The following is a 15288-nucleotide window of genomic DNA, read 5'->3' on the forward strand; positions in this document are numbered from 1 at the left end:
ATAAATATCATATAACAAAAAAATATTAAATAGAGGCGAAAATTAAAAATTCAAGGGCAAAAATAGTATTGTGTAGGATAAAGGAGGGAGAATGACTATTGTTCAAAGTTGATGGGAGTTTGATTTTTAACGCAAAGCTTGGGAGTGTAAATGATTTTCACCCAACTAAAATTGATGGAGTTCATGGGAGGTGGTGTTGATATTTCATGAAATCTTCGAATTGTTATTATTAGACTTTAGAGTAATTTGATTACAAGAATTTGGAAAAATAGTTTTGAGATAAAATATAAAATTATTTTACTCTGAGTTTGGTTGAATATGTGATTCTGATGTATACAATTTTGTAATATTTTGTACTATAATTGTAGTAGTACTTTTTTATATCATGCTCTAGTTGGGATAATAATCGACAGCTTAATAATTCAAGGATAAAACAAAAAAGTAATATATTTATCATTTTTAAATCTTTTCTCCCAAAGTATTTTAAGAAAATTAAGATTAAAATAGATAATAAGTTTATTTAGTGTAAAATCAAATACTTACGGTATAGTTTATTGTTCACAAAACAAAGGACTCTAATAGTTAGAAAGTTTTACTTGGTGTCCCACACAACTGATATAAATTGTGTTAAAATTTGTTCATATTTGACAAGTGAAAATTTTCAATGAGATCTTCTATGTATATGTTCTTGATTTTCTTAAAATAGTATTACAAAATTACATTAAGATTTCTGTATTTATAGCTAAAAATATTTTCCCACTGTTTAAATAGTTGGAGTACTTGTTAGACGGGCAAGTTTTATTTACCTTTTTGTCCTTTTCGACCGTTTGTTATATATACTGGAGCATTCCACTTTCCATTTCTAGCGTCTATCAGAAGACATCAAAACTGAAACCTTTTACTCGAACAAGAACACTACACTGTACTGTAATGGCGCCAAAGAAAGATAAATCTCCACTTTCCGATCCAGATGGAATGTTTTCGGGTATGGTCGTATTCTTGATTGAAACCGGAGTTCAATCCCGGCGGTTACAGGTGTCAACCGCAAGAACTCTCAACCACTTCTCTTCTCTTCAAATCCCACCCTCCCCCCACCCCCTTTTTTTATTTCAATTGTTTGAATTTTTTCTTTTGTTTTTGTTGCAGATATGGAAGCAAAAATTGGTTCAAATGGGGGCTAAAATAGAGGACCCTTTTTCCAAAAATGTTACTCATGTTTTTGCAATGGATGCAAATTCGCTTCTTCAGAAAGTTGATCGAGAACGTCTTAGTCGCTTTAAAGCTGTGAGCTTTATTAAATCTTTTGCGCTGTAAACTCTTTGGTTGGTTTTTTTTATTGTTTTGATTTATAGTTAAAAGGGTCTTAGTCATGTTGGTAAACTTTACATCAGCACTGGTGTCTACCAGGAGTTTTTAGTTTGCTTGGAGCAGTAGCAAATTAAGAAAAATTGTACTTTTATTGAGTATAAACAGAATTGATATTTTTCGTGACGGTGTGTTCGGGACAGCTACCTAATATCTCCCAAGAGGAACAGAACATAAGCGATATTTGAGGTTTCATATAGCCATTCAAACTAGTATAGTATTGATGAGTGCTAATAGCAGTTGTTGTTGTTGTTATTATAGTTAAATTTTTCTTAGTAATTTTTGTAAAATAGATATTGAGGATTCATATGACCACACACTACTGGCATGGAATTGAGCTGTACAAGTAGTAGTAGTTGTTTTTGTTATAGTTAAATTAAGTCTTAGTATTTCTTCCTTATAACTTTCATGTGCCGTGTTAGAACTTTTAAATCATTGGCCTGCCACAATGGTTAAGAGGGAGGTATTAGGTCAGATACTATTGAGGTATTTCTCTTTAAAAAAGAAAAAATCGTTGGTGTAGATGTAGATTGTCTTCCGAGATTGAATTGGACAGTGTTTAGTATGCTCTGACTTTGATCTTTATAGGGTTAAGGCATTTTAGAATTTCTGGTGATATCTTGTGTAAATGCACACTTTGCTAACAACAAGTCCAATTTAATCTTTTTGAATATACCTCCCTCTGTTGGTCTATGTGATTTTAGTCTTATTGTTATTCTTGACTCATTGATTTCTTGGATTCTTCAAATTTTATTGTTTTCCACATATAGGGTTTTGTTTGTAAAGATTTGTGATCTTTCTTGCTGCTGTCATTCTTATCCTGTTGTTATAAAATATTAATCTTTTTGATAAGCTGCTTTACAGTAATACTCAGTTATTTCAGAGACACTTGAGGATTCTGAAGTTTCTCTATATTACTGCTAACCTTTCAGGAGTGGCTTATAATTTTATTCATAAATCTACGAATTTCTGAAATCCCTTTATATTCTATGGGCTTTGGTACCTGAATATGTTGTTTTAGACAAAATGCCTGAATTGTTTGTTTTGACATATGATGCATTTCAAATGATTGTTCCAACATATGCTTTTTCCCTAACTATCTTGGTGATGCTTTTTGGATTTCTGTAGAAACTTCTCGCATATCAGTGGCTAGAGGACAGCTTAACAAAAGGAGAGAAAGCATCTGAGGATCTGTATGTCTTGTCCCTGCAATCACGAGGAGGCTCCCTTAGTCCTAAAGCTGATAATGGAAGTCATCCTAATAGCAGTGAAATTACACCAAAGAAAAGTCGCAGTTCTACTGAAGATGCCAAGAATGCAAGCCCAAGACACATGAATGACACTAAAGAACTTGTTGTAGATGATTCACAAGATACTAAAAGTGCCTCTTCACTCGCATCACGTTCTTCAAGCCCAGAAGTGACAAGTTCTGAGGTCATTGATTCTCATAATAATCCTGTAAGTCCGGCATCAAATTGCCCTTGCTGAATATGTTTTTCTGAGCCAGAGATATGTGTTACCATGTGTAGGATTCTCACCGTGGTTCATCTTTATTTCTACCATTTGTCGACCAGGTTGGAACATCAGACTCATCTTCACTTTATAAGCCTCCGGATTTAAACCGAAATATCACTGAGATATTTGGGAAGCTCATCAACATATATAGAGGTAGGATGTCTTCTCGTATGATTTATTTTTGTAGCTCCTCTCTTGTGACTGCCTTGGAGTTAGAAGTTTGAGCTTTCAAAGTATGATATGATGACTGATAGTTGATTTTAGCACTGGGTGATGACCGGAGATCATTCAGCTATTATAAAGCTATACCAGTTATTGAGAAATTGCCATTCAAAATTGAGAGCGTGGACCAGGTTAAGCACCTACCTGCTATTGGAAAGTCGATGCAAGACCATGTAAGTGAACTCCTTTATTGAAAGCTTTACTAGAAAGATACTTATTTCACACCATTTCAAGTTGCTCTTTACGTGAATGAGGTTACCAAGTTATTGGGACCTTGTTGGTAAATGAGATTGATATAACAAGCAGAACCAGTTATCCATTAAATCATCACTTTCTTGGTTTTTAATCTCCGGATCATGAATACCTTTGCCTCCCGTTAAAGCTACAGGATAAGAGGATAGCGTTCTTTGACTGCAGATTCAGGAGATAGTCACCACAGGGAAGCTGTCTAAATTGGAACATTTTGAGAAGGATGAAAAGGTGCTGTTATGAGGATCTGTTGTGACAAAACCTCTCTTCTCCTGATCCTTAGCATATTTCCTTTAAAGTTACAAATTTACATCAACATTTCCATGACCTCTGTCAATCAAAATGTCTGGAGTAATCTGAACTAAGCAAGCTAAAAAATGGATGCCCTTCTTCTAACATTATCATGATTTTACAGGTAAAAACAATCAGCTTATTTGGAGAGGTTTGGGGTATTGGTCCAGCCACTGCTCTAAAACTTTATGAGAAAGGACACCGAACTCTTGATGACCTTAGAAATGAGGATTCGCTGACTCATTCTCAAAGGTTAGGGTTGAAATATTTTGATGACATTCAAACCAGGATTCCACGGCATGAGGTAGCCTATTATTCTTTGCAGTTTTCTCAATCATGACTGCTTACTGGTTCTTCTAAAAAGCGATGACTGATTATGTAGGTTGAAGAGATGGAACGTCTACTACAGAAAGTTGGAGAGGAAATTTTGCCCAGTGTAAGGCTTTTGTCCAATTACTTGTTAAATGATACCTTCATGTAAATTGGTGGCACTTCGCCTACTCCTTGATGATGTACGTGTTAATGTACCAATTGCTGGAAATTGCTCATTCCAGTCTTGAAGTGCAAAGAAATGCTTATAAGCTTGAAGGTATTTGAGAATTAGTGGAATGGAGGGCCTCAGACATGGTCCCATTTGCAAAAGGATTGTTGATGCTGGTCAAACTAATAAGCATGAAGACCAAGATTATTAAGAAAAACTAATTGGGTCAAAAGCTATTGTGAATTGTCTTTTACTTGCCAAGTTTACACCAATTGTTCACAAGCTAGACACTTTGTTTACCTTTTCCTTTAAAGTCCAAGCACCAGAGCAAGAACACACAACATTTTTTTTTGATAAGTAAATGTAGTTTCATTGTAAAACTGCAAAAAAGTAAATGCAACCTTTACACAATGAATCCTTTGCTTCAGGTGATTGTTGTGTGTGGAGGATCATACAGACGTGGAAAGTCTTCTTGTGGTGATATGGACATTGTTATTACTCATGCTGATGGTAAAAGGTAAGGCTCACTCGTGATTAATCTCGTAGAACGCCTTCCATTTTCGTTGACTGATTTCAAATGTGCTGGTTTTACTTCTTGTTTAGGTATACATATCCCAATATAAGGCTTATCTATCGCATAGATTTCCTTTATATTGTTAACTTTTCTCTATGAAATCCAAAGGTAGTTTGACAAATTATTCTATTGGAAGCATGAAACTGCTTTTGGATTGATTCCTTTCCTCATAAATTATAGAGAAAACATGAAACTTCGTACTCATAATGAAACAACAACAAAAAAAAAAAAAAAAAAAAGCGTAATCTCATACATGGGGTCCGGGGAGGGTAGTGTGTACGCAGCCTTACCCCTTTCCTATAAAAGTAGAGAGGTTGTTTCCGATAGACCCTCGGCGTACTCATAATGAAAATGAAATGAATTTTCTGTATGATGCTGTAGGTTTGAAAAGCATATTTTTTGAGGGTTGCTGGTGTGCTTGAATGTTTATGCCTTCCAGTATTTAAATGCTCACACTGCAATTTTTTTTACCTGCCCTACTTGGGATTTCATTTGATCAAAAACCAGAATCCAGTCCATGTTTCTTTTCACAATTCCATTTAAACCTTACTTGATATATGATTTAGAGTTGAAGTTGTAATAATCCATAAGGTTATTTGACTGTTCAATTCCAAGTGGCCAGTGGAGAGGGTTTCATCTGGTAAGAGGAACATGAAATGTTTGATTTTATTTTATATTTTCTAGCAGAGTCTTCATTTCAGGTCCCAGGTAGGCCCTTCTAAGTATCACTATAAGTATGTGCTTGATGGCTCTTTCTTTCTCGGTTTTCAAATTTTCTCCATTTGCTCTTTTATCTTCCGCTTGTAGCCCCACAACCCACCATGTTGCTTGTTTCTGCTTGGCCCGCTTGTGGATTCCCACTGTAAATATTTGTGCTTAGATTCTACAATTTTGTTATAAATCTTATTCTCATGACAAATTCATTTCAGATATGTACTTGAAATATGATTACTTCGCTTCATTCTTTCAGTCATATAGGCTTTCTTCCTAAGTTTATAAAACGTCTAAAAGACATGAAGTTTTTGAGAGAAGATCTGGTCTTCAGTGTTCATAGCACAGAGGTAATTACGTATTTTCAGTTTTCAATTTTTCATCTTCATGCTTTCTTACTAGTCACGTTTTCTGCAACCTTTCATTTTGAGCTTGTATGTTTTTTCAAATTGGAGCTTTTAAACTTCCAATATCCCTTTTGTTCTTTCTCCCTTTTATTAAAGTTTAGGCGTCTATTTAGGTGCACTGCACTCGGGCAGTCTATTTTGTTCTTTTTGCATGGTAGAGTAGAAAATATTAACTCCACTTCTATGGGTGACCTCGTCAATCCAAATCGTCAGTCATATATCTTGTCAATCCAAAGCTTGGTGCCATGTTTCGTCTTTTGTGCCTTTCTTTTGTCACAGGGGGACAAATGCGAATTTCAGTAGTCTCAAGCTAAGTGTAGTCCAACTTTTCAGATATTATTATTATTATTATCTAGAATGTAGCTGATGCTAGGGAATTTGACACAGAATGTTATGTGATATATCACTCATTTGCTTTGTTCTTTCGACACGCACATATAAAGTACGTTCTCTGCTCAAAGAATTTTGTGGGTTCATAGCTATAGTTTTCATGGAGTTCTTTATGAAAATAAAATTAATAGTTAATACAGTAATGGATAGGGATCTTTACACAAATAACCGACCGAATTGACTATTTACTTTTCCTAGTCAGTATACATAGATTAAACACTAATTATACATGGTTATACTCATTAATACATGGATTACGCGTAAAGTATACATTCGCCGGCTATTTTTAGTTTTAAGCAGTTGGAAAGGCGGCTATTTAGGTTAATTCTTCTAATTGATATAGTTCTATCTCCTTTCAATTTTCTTCTTGTCCAAGTGCCAAACTAAAGGTAATGTTTCATCTGATCGCAGGGTACAGATTCAGGAGTTGACACATATTTTGGGCTCTGCACCTATCCTGGCCGAGAATTGCGACATCGCATTGACTTTAAGGTATACTGATGAGATGTCATTTGTTTGGTCAAGCAATGATCTTCATCCGTCAGATACTTTTGGTTGCGTACAGATTTAGTGGTAATTTAATTGATGACAAATATGATGAGTATCCTTGTTCCACTATATATTTGAGCAAAATATAAATTTGGCCGGTTGGCCGAAGCTATTTGCATTTGCTAGCCAAAAAGTATATAAATACGTATATTATATGTATATAGTACACAAATATACAAACATTATACATTTTGTAGGCGATTATTTTTGGGAGCGGCTAAAAATACACATTTCTCAATATTTTTGGTGCTTTACAGATGTAGTGGTCAATTTAGTTGATGATAAGTATGTAGAACTTTTTTGCAATTATTTTACCAAAAACAATGCCAAATAGAAATCTTTATGATATATGAGATGCAGAGTATCACCGGTCTTCGTTCTCATGAATAAACTGAAAAATAATCAGGAAAGAGTAGCTTGGTTTGAGAATAGCTTTTGTCTCATATTGGTTTGAGTCCTATTAAGTATTAACTGTTGACAATTTTTGTCGTACGTTAAGTGCACGATCTGGATCTATGTTTGTTCATTAGATGCTGTTGGAAATAACATGTACGAGTAGTTCTTATATGTAAAAGTTGTAGCCTCTGACTTTCTGTTGTTAGGTGTATCCAAGGGATATATATGCATTTGGACTGATAGCATGGACTGGGAATGACGTCTTGAATAGAAGGTATGCCTCTTTTACTTGCTACCCCAGCTATACCAATTCTTTTCGGCATTTATCTATAATCTAATTGATCTTTCAATTTCTATTACAGGCTTAGATTATTAGCAGAATCCAAGGGCTTCCATTTAGATGATACAGGGCTATTTCCAGCTACTCATAGTTCAGGTGGAAAACGGGTATATAGTTTGCTTGGTTGCTGAAACATAAGTTTCACTTTGTTCCTGTCTTTCTTTTTTTCTTCATTTTTCATGTTGGTCTGATACGGCGTCTAATGCACAGACTAAAGGTAGTGCAAGCTTGAAGTTTGATACGGAGAAGCAAGTGTTTGATTTCCTCGGATTTCCCTGGCTAGAGCCGAATGAAAGGAACTTGTGAGATCCCCAACGCAGACTTGATCTTGTAGCTGTGCCAGTTTTGCTAGCTTTTGGTGATCAACACTGGATACCAGAACTCCAAGTTGATCAAAGCTGATTTTCTGAATTGTGTTTGAACAAAATGTATGAGATGTAAAACTTATGTATCCAAAGGCATGTATGTATGCAGAATAGGTAAAATCTTTTCAAGTCATGGAACCAAATGATAATGCATTTCTTTTCCATATTTCTTGAGAGAGCAAAGTGCATCCTTTTTTTTTCTAAGAAAAAAGAGACAAGTGTACCCTTATAATTTCTTGTTCTATTCAAGATCTAACTCTAATACCTATGCCCTTGGAGAAAATAATCTCCTTAAGAAAGCACAAAAGAAGAAAAGGAAAGAGAATACCTATTAAATAAAGATTCGATTTTTTTTTTATTTGTGGTTCATTTGCTTCCAAACTGCAGGGAAATGTTAAAGGGGAGAATTACACAAAAGAGAGAAAATGTCAACCAAAAAAAAAAAAAACTATAGACCCGAGTTTATATTCACAGTATTAAAAAAATTGACAGTTCAATGTAATTTGAAGGATTACAAATAGGTTATTCATTCTCTCCTTTTCAAACAACTAACAACATATCCAGTATCGTCTCACAAGTGAACTTTGTAGAGGATAATATGCATGTAGAAATTTTTTCTTTTAAAAAAAATTACCTACTCATTCTCGGTGTTGAAAAATTTTCTGCCAATTATTTTTTAAATAAGGTTTTACTGTTATACACGAATTATCTATAGAAATTATATGCTTTCAATGTAAATTTGTACTTAGAATAGAGTGAAGTGCAGTCAAACCTCTCTATAATAGCCTCATTTGCTCCGAATTTTAACACATAACATGAAATTGGTTCCATAAATTTAATGACTATTATATAGCGATATTGTTATAGAGAAGTCGGTATAATATCTCTCAGGTAAAATAAGAGAAAAAGTATATATATATATTTCGATTAAAAAAAAATGTCATGTGTATAAATCTTTTTAAATATCTCGGTTGTCTAAAATACTTCTTTCCAGCATCAGTGGATTAATTAAGATTTTAAACTGTCTCCGATAAGATGTTAAGCAGAAAAATAGTGGGAGTAGATAAGAAAAAAGTGTAGCGTTGGGTGCGGCAGCAGAGAAGTAAGATGGCTTCGGCTATACCATTTGTCTCCTCATCCATTCTTATTTCTTCTTCTTTGCCCTCAGTATATCTTCCATTTTCAACTTCACTCAATTGGGTTTCAGCTTCTTCCTCATATACCTCTATTTCCACTTGGGTTTCTTCCAATATCTTAAAACACAGCAATAGTAGAAACCTCATTTGCAGAGCTGCTGAATACAAATTCCCTGACCCCATTCCTGAGTTTGCTGATGCTGTGAGTTTTCTTCTTCTTTTTCTTTTTCTTTTTATTTTAGTTGGGTCTCTTTTATTTCCCCGTTTGTGAAAAAAATAAAAATTGGATGTTTTATTTGGGGTTTCGTGGGGTTTTAGGAAACAGAGAAGTTCAGGGATCATTTAGTGAAGAAACTTCCAAAAAAGAAGGATCTCTATGGAGATTCTATTGATGAAATTGTCGGAATCTGTACTGAGGTACTTCCCCTATCCTCTAGCTTTTTTTTCTTTTTTTTTTTGTGGGATTTTTTTTGTTTGTTTAATTTCTCAATAATTTTTTTATGCATTTTATCTGTGCCTACTTTGCTGCTGGCGTAACTGCATCTGAATAGAGCAGAAAAAGTACATATAATTCATATAGCCAACTTCAACTAATGTGGGACAGAGATATACAAGCCAACTCCGACTAATATGGGATAGAGATGCAGTTCACTCATTGTTTGAACGTTGTACTCCGGTTTGTTTGGACCCGTCTAAACTGGAACTAGAATCTTCTTTTGAGAAAATAGCCAAAGTAGGGAACCACAGTGTAGCACAAGATTTCCCATTTTAACTGAATGCTGTATGATCTTGTGTGCAGTTTTTTCTCCTTGGAATAACCTCGACCAAGATGCTTTTGCTTGTTGAAACTTTTCCAGCTCCTCTTTTTGTTTCTTGCTTGAAACTATTGCAAGATCTGAAAGTATGCTGAAATATGTTTTGCTCAAATGATACTTTGAAACAGATTCTCAACGATTTCTTGCATGCCGAGTATGGTGGTCCAGGAACACTCATGGTCGTTCCATTCATCGATATGGCAGATACTATAAACGAGAGAGGTTTACCAGGAGGACCGCAGGCTGCACGTGCTGCAGTCAAATGGGCTCAAACTCACGTAGACAATGATTGGAAGGAATGGAATAGTGGCAAGAGTGGAAAGAGCAGATAAATCAATGAATCAAGATGTGGAGCTATTAGTTTTGATGCACGCTGTAGTCGCCATATCTATTTGTAGTTCTGACATGGTGGGAGAGTAAACTTATTTACCTTTGATTGCAATAGTCCATGATAGAGAATAGGATTTAGAAGTTAGGATCTTATAAATGAATTAGTCTCAAGGTTTCTCTTTCTCATTATTTGAGGTTGGTTCAGGTGTTAAATGCTATCTACTATGTGCATGCTCTGTGACTGTCATGTTATGATGCACAATGTTAAAACTCCATACATTGCTATTCTCCAGATGCTCAACATTCAAACATTAGCTGTTATACTAAAAAAATCTTAATGAGATTACACAGTTTTTAAGGAGCCCCTGCTGACACAAAGCTGACGTACAACAGGAATAGTTACTCCCATATTATCTGGGATCTATTATCAGCTTGGAGATTTACCTTAGAGTGGTTATTTATAAGGAACCTCCTCGACAGCATGTGGACGAGAAGTTAACAAGCAGAATATGATTACTATCGACCTAGGTCTATCGAACTTGCGTGCGACATAACAGGTTCTCAATGGCTGAGCAAAGCAATGTTTCTTTGATGCAGAAGAATGACAATATAAGTAAATGACATAAGATGAACAAAATAAAGCAAGATAAACGAAAAAGTCAACACTCTGCACCGCAAAAGATATTACTGTCAAACGTGGTGCTTGAAAGCCACACGGTTCAATGTACAAACGAACGCGGGTACTAAGCCAACGTACTACATAGCATCTATTATGAAGAAAACTTGCGGAACTTGACAGTCGATTTTCTTTATCTCGAACGTGGTGTATTTTCATCAATGACAAAATGACAGCAGTTAGCATTTTCATTCTTATCAAAATGAAAGCATTCCCGATGCTCCACAATCATGCATATATCTAGCGTATTAAGAAGTATACTATGGATGGACTACGTATTTACAACTCCAATATTTGGGCAGACCAAAAGAATGTCAATTGAAACTTCCTTATGACAAGACCTCCACTCTTTGACTCATTGAAGCAGCACTTCACAAAACTGATCGGCTACGTTCCAGCAACTCTTCCCTATCAATGAAGCGGTAAAGCAAGTATTGATCCCGGAGGACTAAACAGTCATCACTCTTCCCGAACCAGTTATAACGCTTCTTGGCAACACGATCATAAACAGCATCCCTTAATGGAGTAGGTATAATCATGAGGGTGCTCAGTGCAGAGTAAGGTAATGGCAAGTGAGCTAGAACCCTCAGTGCAGCTGCAGCAAAAGTCGGATACATTCGACTGGTGATTTCCACAGCTTCATCACAGAAAAATTGGAAATATAGGCTAATGAACAACCAGACCATTCTAACTCTAGTCAAGATACCAAAGCAACATACTTCTTGATTGTGCAAGAATAGAGAGGATCTGCAGAAAAGTTGCTACGCGAACAGGATTTCCACATACAGAAAGCAAGCAGGCTACAAGGCTCAGTATTCCACTTTCGATGGACCATGATTACTTTTTCATTGTGGAGCATCAAATAGATTAAATATAAGATAAGGCGCCAATCTAGCCAATAGTTAAATCCCTAAAGATTTGATTAGTATAAGTTCAAAGTGTTTTTCCCTCAATTTATGATTGCTAAAATATCCAACAAGTTACTCCACGATATTCTGCTGTGAAAAAGAAAATACTAATAAAGTTGTAAAGGGAAGAACAATGTGCAACCTCCTCCTCCCCAAAAAAAAAAAAACCTTTCTCACTTCCCTGATCAACTGTTTTTACCTAACAAAAAACCATCTAAATCAGACGTGGATTCATATTCCAAGATATCAAATCACTAGCTATCAATTCTAACAGATTCAAGTCTTCTATTATGAGAAAACGCATGTATGCAGCAGGAGCATGGAAAGAATAGCAACTAATGATTCTCAACTTCACGCCACTGTCAAAATGATTCAGTTCAAATGACCCTAAATGATCTAAATCTTTCTTTCGTTTGCTTATAGTCACTTTGAAACAAAAAGTAGAATGATATAGAAATTTCAATCATATCAGCAGAAGCAGAACAGCAGCCACACCCTAATACATGGAGGGGTAAAGTTGGCCAAAGGACCGACACTAGGAGCTAGCACATCTCTTTATGCTAGCAATGAGCTCAAGCACAACTCCCTATCAATATCCACATACCAGAATTTTAAGGGCTACGTACAGCAAACTGCATAAAGTAATTTTATCATAGCTATATGCCATAGTATATTTGCCAACAACTTCTTGTCCTCAGTAAGAATGATTACGTAGCTCATGAAAGGACAACTCAAGAGCAGTCAGATGCACTTTTCTGGAGTTGGGCAGACACTCGTGGAAAATGTCAGATGCTACTTGGACATAAAACAATAAAGGATTAAAAGTATATAATGGCAACATTTGTGTAACCACAATTAACAGAGAGACAATTGCATACAGTAACGTAGGGGGAATGGTTCTAACCAGTGGAGCCTTGATGGTATAAACCTGGGCCTTCAATGAACAAGAAGCGACGAAGTACATCATCACGATCAACACCAGACACTCTCATGTAAGGTTCAGCAGCCTTTGACTGCAAGCAACAGAACTTGATTTTCCTATCTCTGTCAGCTTTAATCACACATTTCACACCTACATATAAAATGCCACGAAAATCATACTAACTGAGATAGCTTATTATGCATGCACCCGTCCGTTCAAATGTTTATGCCAAAGGCAGTTTAGACCTAAAGGATAGCCATTTTTGCATATCCAATGAGATAATCAATCAACTACGCCACAATCCTAAATTAGTTGAGACAGCGAGACATTACTGAAAAGTTCACTTATAAACTAGCTTTCTATTTGCTAATATGTACAAGTAAGCTTTGCCAGGAGCAACTCGTCCCCAAATGCTTGCAAACATATGCCTCTAGGAAAGTAAGCAAGCTACTTTCACTTGCATTCTCGAAATGATAGCTTCCAGCACCTTCCTGCCTACTTAAATTTATGTGAAAAATCGTGAAAACTCTTCAAATCCTATTTAGTTTGATTAGACAGGTCACAAGCATGGTGGTTCCGTCTATGTTTTCTTTTTTCTTTTAATAACGAAATAAAGCAGTCATTAATGCCTGATGAGCCTCAGTCAGTGGAATACAGCTCAACATTAAAATTCTCACAGCTCAAATAATGCATGCTACTGACAGCACAAGATACTTGGCATTCTGATTTCACTGCTAACATCATAGTCATAACGACAACAAAGAAATGCAGAAAAATGACAGTAACACTAAACATAAAGCTAACACTATGTTTTGCTCAAAATGAAGGAAGTCACCTACTATTTTCCTTGACTACCCTGCATTACAACTCGTACATACATCACATAGGATACACCCTGTCACAAAATAGAACATAGAATCCACAAAACAACAACTTGAGCTTGTAATTGCGCCCCGGATGTTTTTTCCTCTCGATTGATTGAATGTCAACCATTTCAAGTAAACAAACAGCATTCCCTCTTTTAAGCAAATACAAATGTCAAGTCATCAAACTAAAAATAGTTCACAAGTGACACATACAGCTAGACGCTAAATATATACATGTAAAATTGAAATTTTCGTTTTCAAAACTACAGGATGACTGCAAATGTAACTAAAAACACAAAAACAGTAGCAATAAACGCAATACTGTACTCATTTACAGCTTCCGCGAACAATTGAAGAAATCAAAGCAATAAGCAAAGCACAAATGCAATATATAGCTACAAGCACCAATCACACACACACACACACACTCTAGCCTGTACTCATTTACAGCTTTGAGGCACAACTGTAGTAAGAAACCAAAGCAATAAGCAAAAGCACAAATGCAATAAATAGCTAAAAGCACAAATACACATACAGAGAGAGAGAGAGAGAGAGTAGGAAGATGAGAATATTACTGTTGTGAGAAAGATGACAAACGCCGTCATAGACAACGACGCCAGGCTGAAGTAGATTCTGATCAGTCTTCGGTTTGGAAGCTAAGCGAGCTAATTCATCGCCGAGGAACAAATCATCTTCGTCAAAGTCAGCAGCAGCAGCAGCTGAGGCGGAATCCGAAGAAACACCAGCAGCATTCAAAGGAGAAGAAGAAGTTGAAAACGACGACGTCCAGAGAGAAGAAAAACACCGGCGGTGAGTCAACGGCGAGGAGGAATTCACATTTCCGGTCGTCGTTAGCAACCGTAAACCTCTCTTCAGCATCAACAGCTTCATCATCACGCTTCCTGTGTGTTTCGTGTGGATGAAGTTTCAGTTTTCGTGAGCTCCAAGTCGGTGCTTTCTCTATTAGTACTATATATACAGGAAATGGAAAGGAAAGAGTGCGGGACGGTGTGTTTGCATACGTGGCAAACATCGAGGGTCCTTCAAAGAACTTATCCAACGGTGGATATTTAGTTCTATCTATAGCTGTACAATTCCTAATTCCTAGAGATTTGGGAAGCATTATTGCATTGCATCCTTTCTAACTTCTAAATACTCTTTTTAGCGGTAATATTTAAATTTCTTTTTTTAATTCACTCAAATATTTATTATAAAAACATACCAGCAATGCGTTTCTTGTTGTAAAATATTGTAGAAATGAAGTGAGATAGTCATTTTTTTAATATGATATTTAATTTTTATCCAGTATTTTTAATGTTGAGCAAAAATAGCAACTATTCTATTAAAATTAATACGAAAAGATATTTTTACCCTTTCTTTATGAGTGTTGTGTAAATATTAAGGGCATGGTATCTTTAACATTTACACTGCACATATGAAGTTAAGGACATGATGTCCTAAAGTTTAACAGCGGAAAATGCAAATACATGACACTTTGTCCATAATGTTTACACATCATTCATGTAGTTAAGGACACCATGTCCTTGATATTTACACAACACTCATAAAGTTAAAGACATTAGTTCCTAAAGTTTAACAACAGAAGGTGCAAATACAAGTTAAGGATATTATGTCCTTAACATTTACACTGTACACATGAAGTTAAGAACGACATGCCTTTAACATTTACATTGCACATATGAAGTTAAGGACATGATGTCCTAAAATTTAACAACGGTAGGTGCAAATACACAACACTTTGTTTTTAATATTTACACAA

The 15288-nt window shown here is 35.7% G+C and overlaps 3 protein-coding genes across 6 annotated transcripts; 2 read left to right on the forward strand and 1 right to left on the reverse strand.

Annotated features, from left to right (window-relative positions):
* Positions 1-852: 852 nt before the first annotated feature.
* LOC107793193 (DNA polymerase lambda) lies at positions 853-8021 on the forward strand. Of its 3 annotated transcripts, none has more exons than XM_016615485.2 (14): positions 853-1035; positions 1147-1284; positions 2494-2823; positions 2940-3033; positions 3145-3275; positions 3520-3582; positions 3767-3946; positions 4025-4078; positions 4552-4640; positions 5668-5758; positions 6617-6697; positions 7357-7424; positions 7513-7597; positions 7701-8021. In XM_016615485.2, exons 1-14 carry the CDS (start codon positions 931-933, stop codon positions 7794-7796), a joined length of 1605 nt encoding a protein of 534 aa, XP_016470971.2. In that variant the 5' UTR covers positions 853-930; the 3' UTR covers positions 7797-8021. The 3 variants fall into 3 exon arrangements, with proteins under 3 accessions (XP_016470971.2, XP_016470973.2, XP_016470972.2); XM_016615487.2 differs by having other exon boundaries at positions 7513-7586; positions 7701-7832; XM_016615486.2 differs by having other exon boundaries at positions 858-985.
* An 831-nt stretch (positions 8022-8852) lies between these two features.
* On the forward strand, positions 8853-10419 carry LOC107793195 (protein PLASTID REDOX INSENSITIVE 2, chloroplastic). The gene is made up of 3 exons (XM_016615488.2): positions 8853-9193; positions 9310-9408; positions 9935-10419. Exons 1-3 carry the CDS (start codon positions 8963-8965, stop codon positions 10136-10138), a joined length of 534 nt encoding a protein of 177 aa, XP_016470974.1. The 5' UTR covers positions 8853-8962; the 3' UTR covers positions 10139-10419.
* A 366-nt stretch (positions 10420-10785) lies between these two features.
* Positions 10786-14454, reverse strand: LOC107793197 (uncharacterized). Of its 2 annotated transcripts, none has more exons than XM_016615495.2 (3): positions 14084-14454; positions 12625-12792; positions 10786-11407 (listed from the first exon to the last, which is right to left on the reverse strand). In XM_016615495.2, the coding sequence occupies exons 1-3, from the start codon at positions 14400-14402 to the stop codon at positions 11184-11186; spliced, it is 711 nt and encodes a 236-aa protein (XP_016470981.2). In that variant the 5' UTR covers positions 14403-14454; the 3' UTR covers positions 10786-11183. The 2 variants fall into 2 exon arrangements, with proteins under 2 accessions (XP_016470981.2, XP_016470980.2); XM_016615494.2 differs by having other exon boundaries at positions 10983-11449.
* Between the last annotated feature and the right edge of the window lie 834 nt (positions 14455-15288).

Source organism: Nicotiana tabacum, chromosome 24, assembly GCF_000715075.1.
Source record: "Nicotiana tabacum cultivar K326 chromosome 24, ASM71507v2, whole genome shotgun sequence".
NCBI lineage: Eukaryota > Viridiplantae > Streptophyta > Magnoliopsida > Solanales > Solanaceae > Nicotiana > Nicotiana tabacum.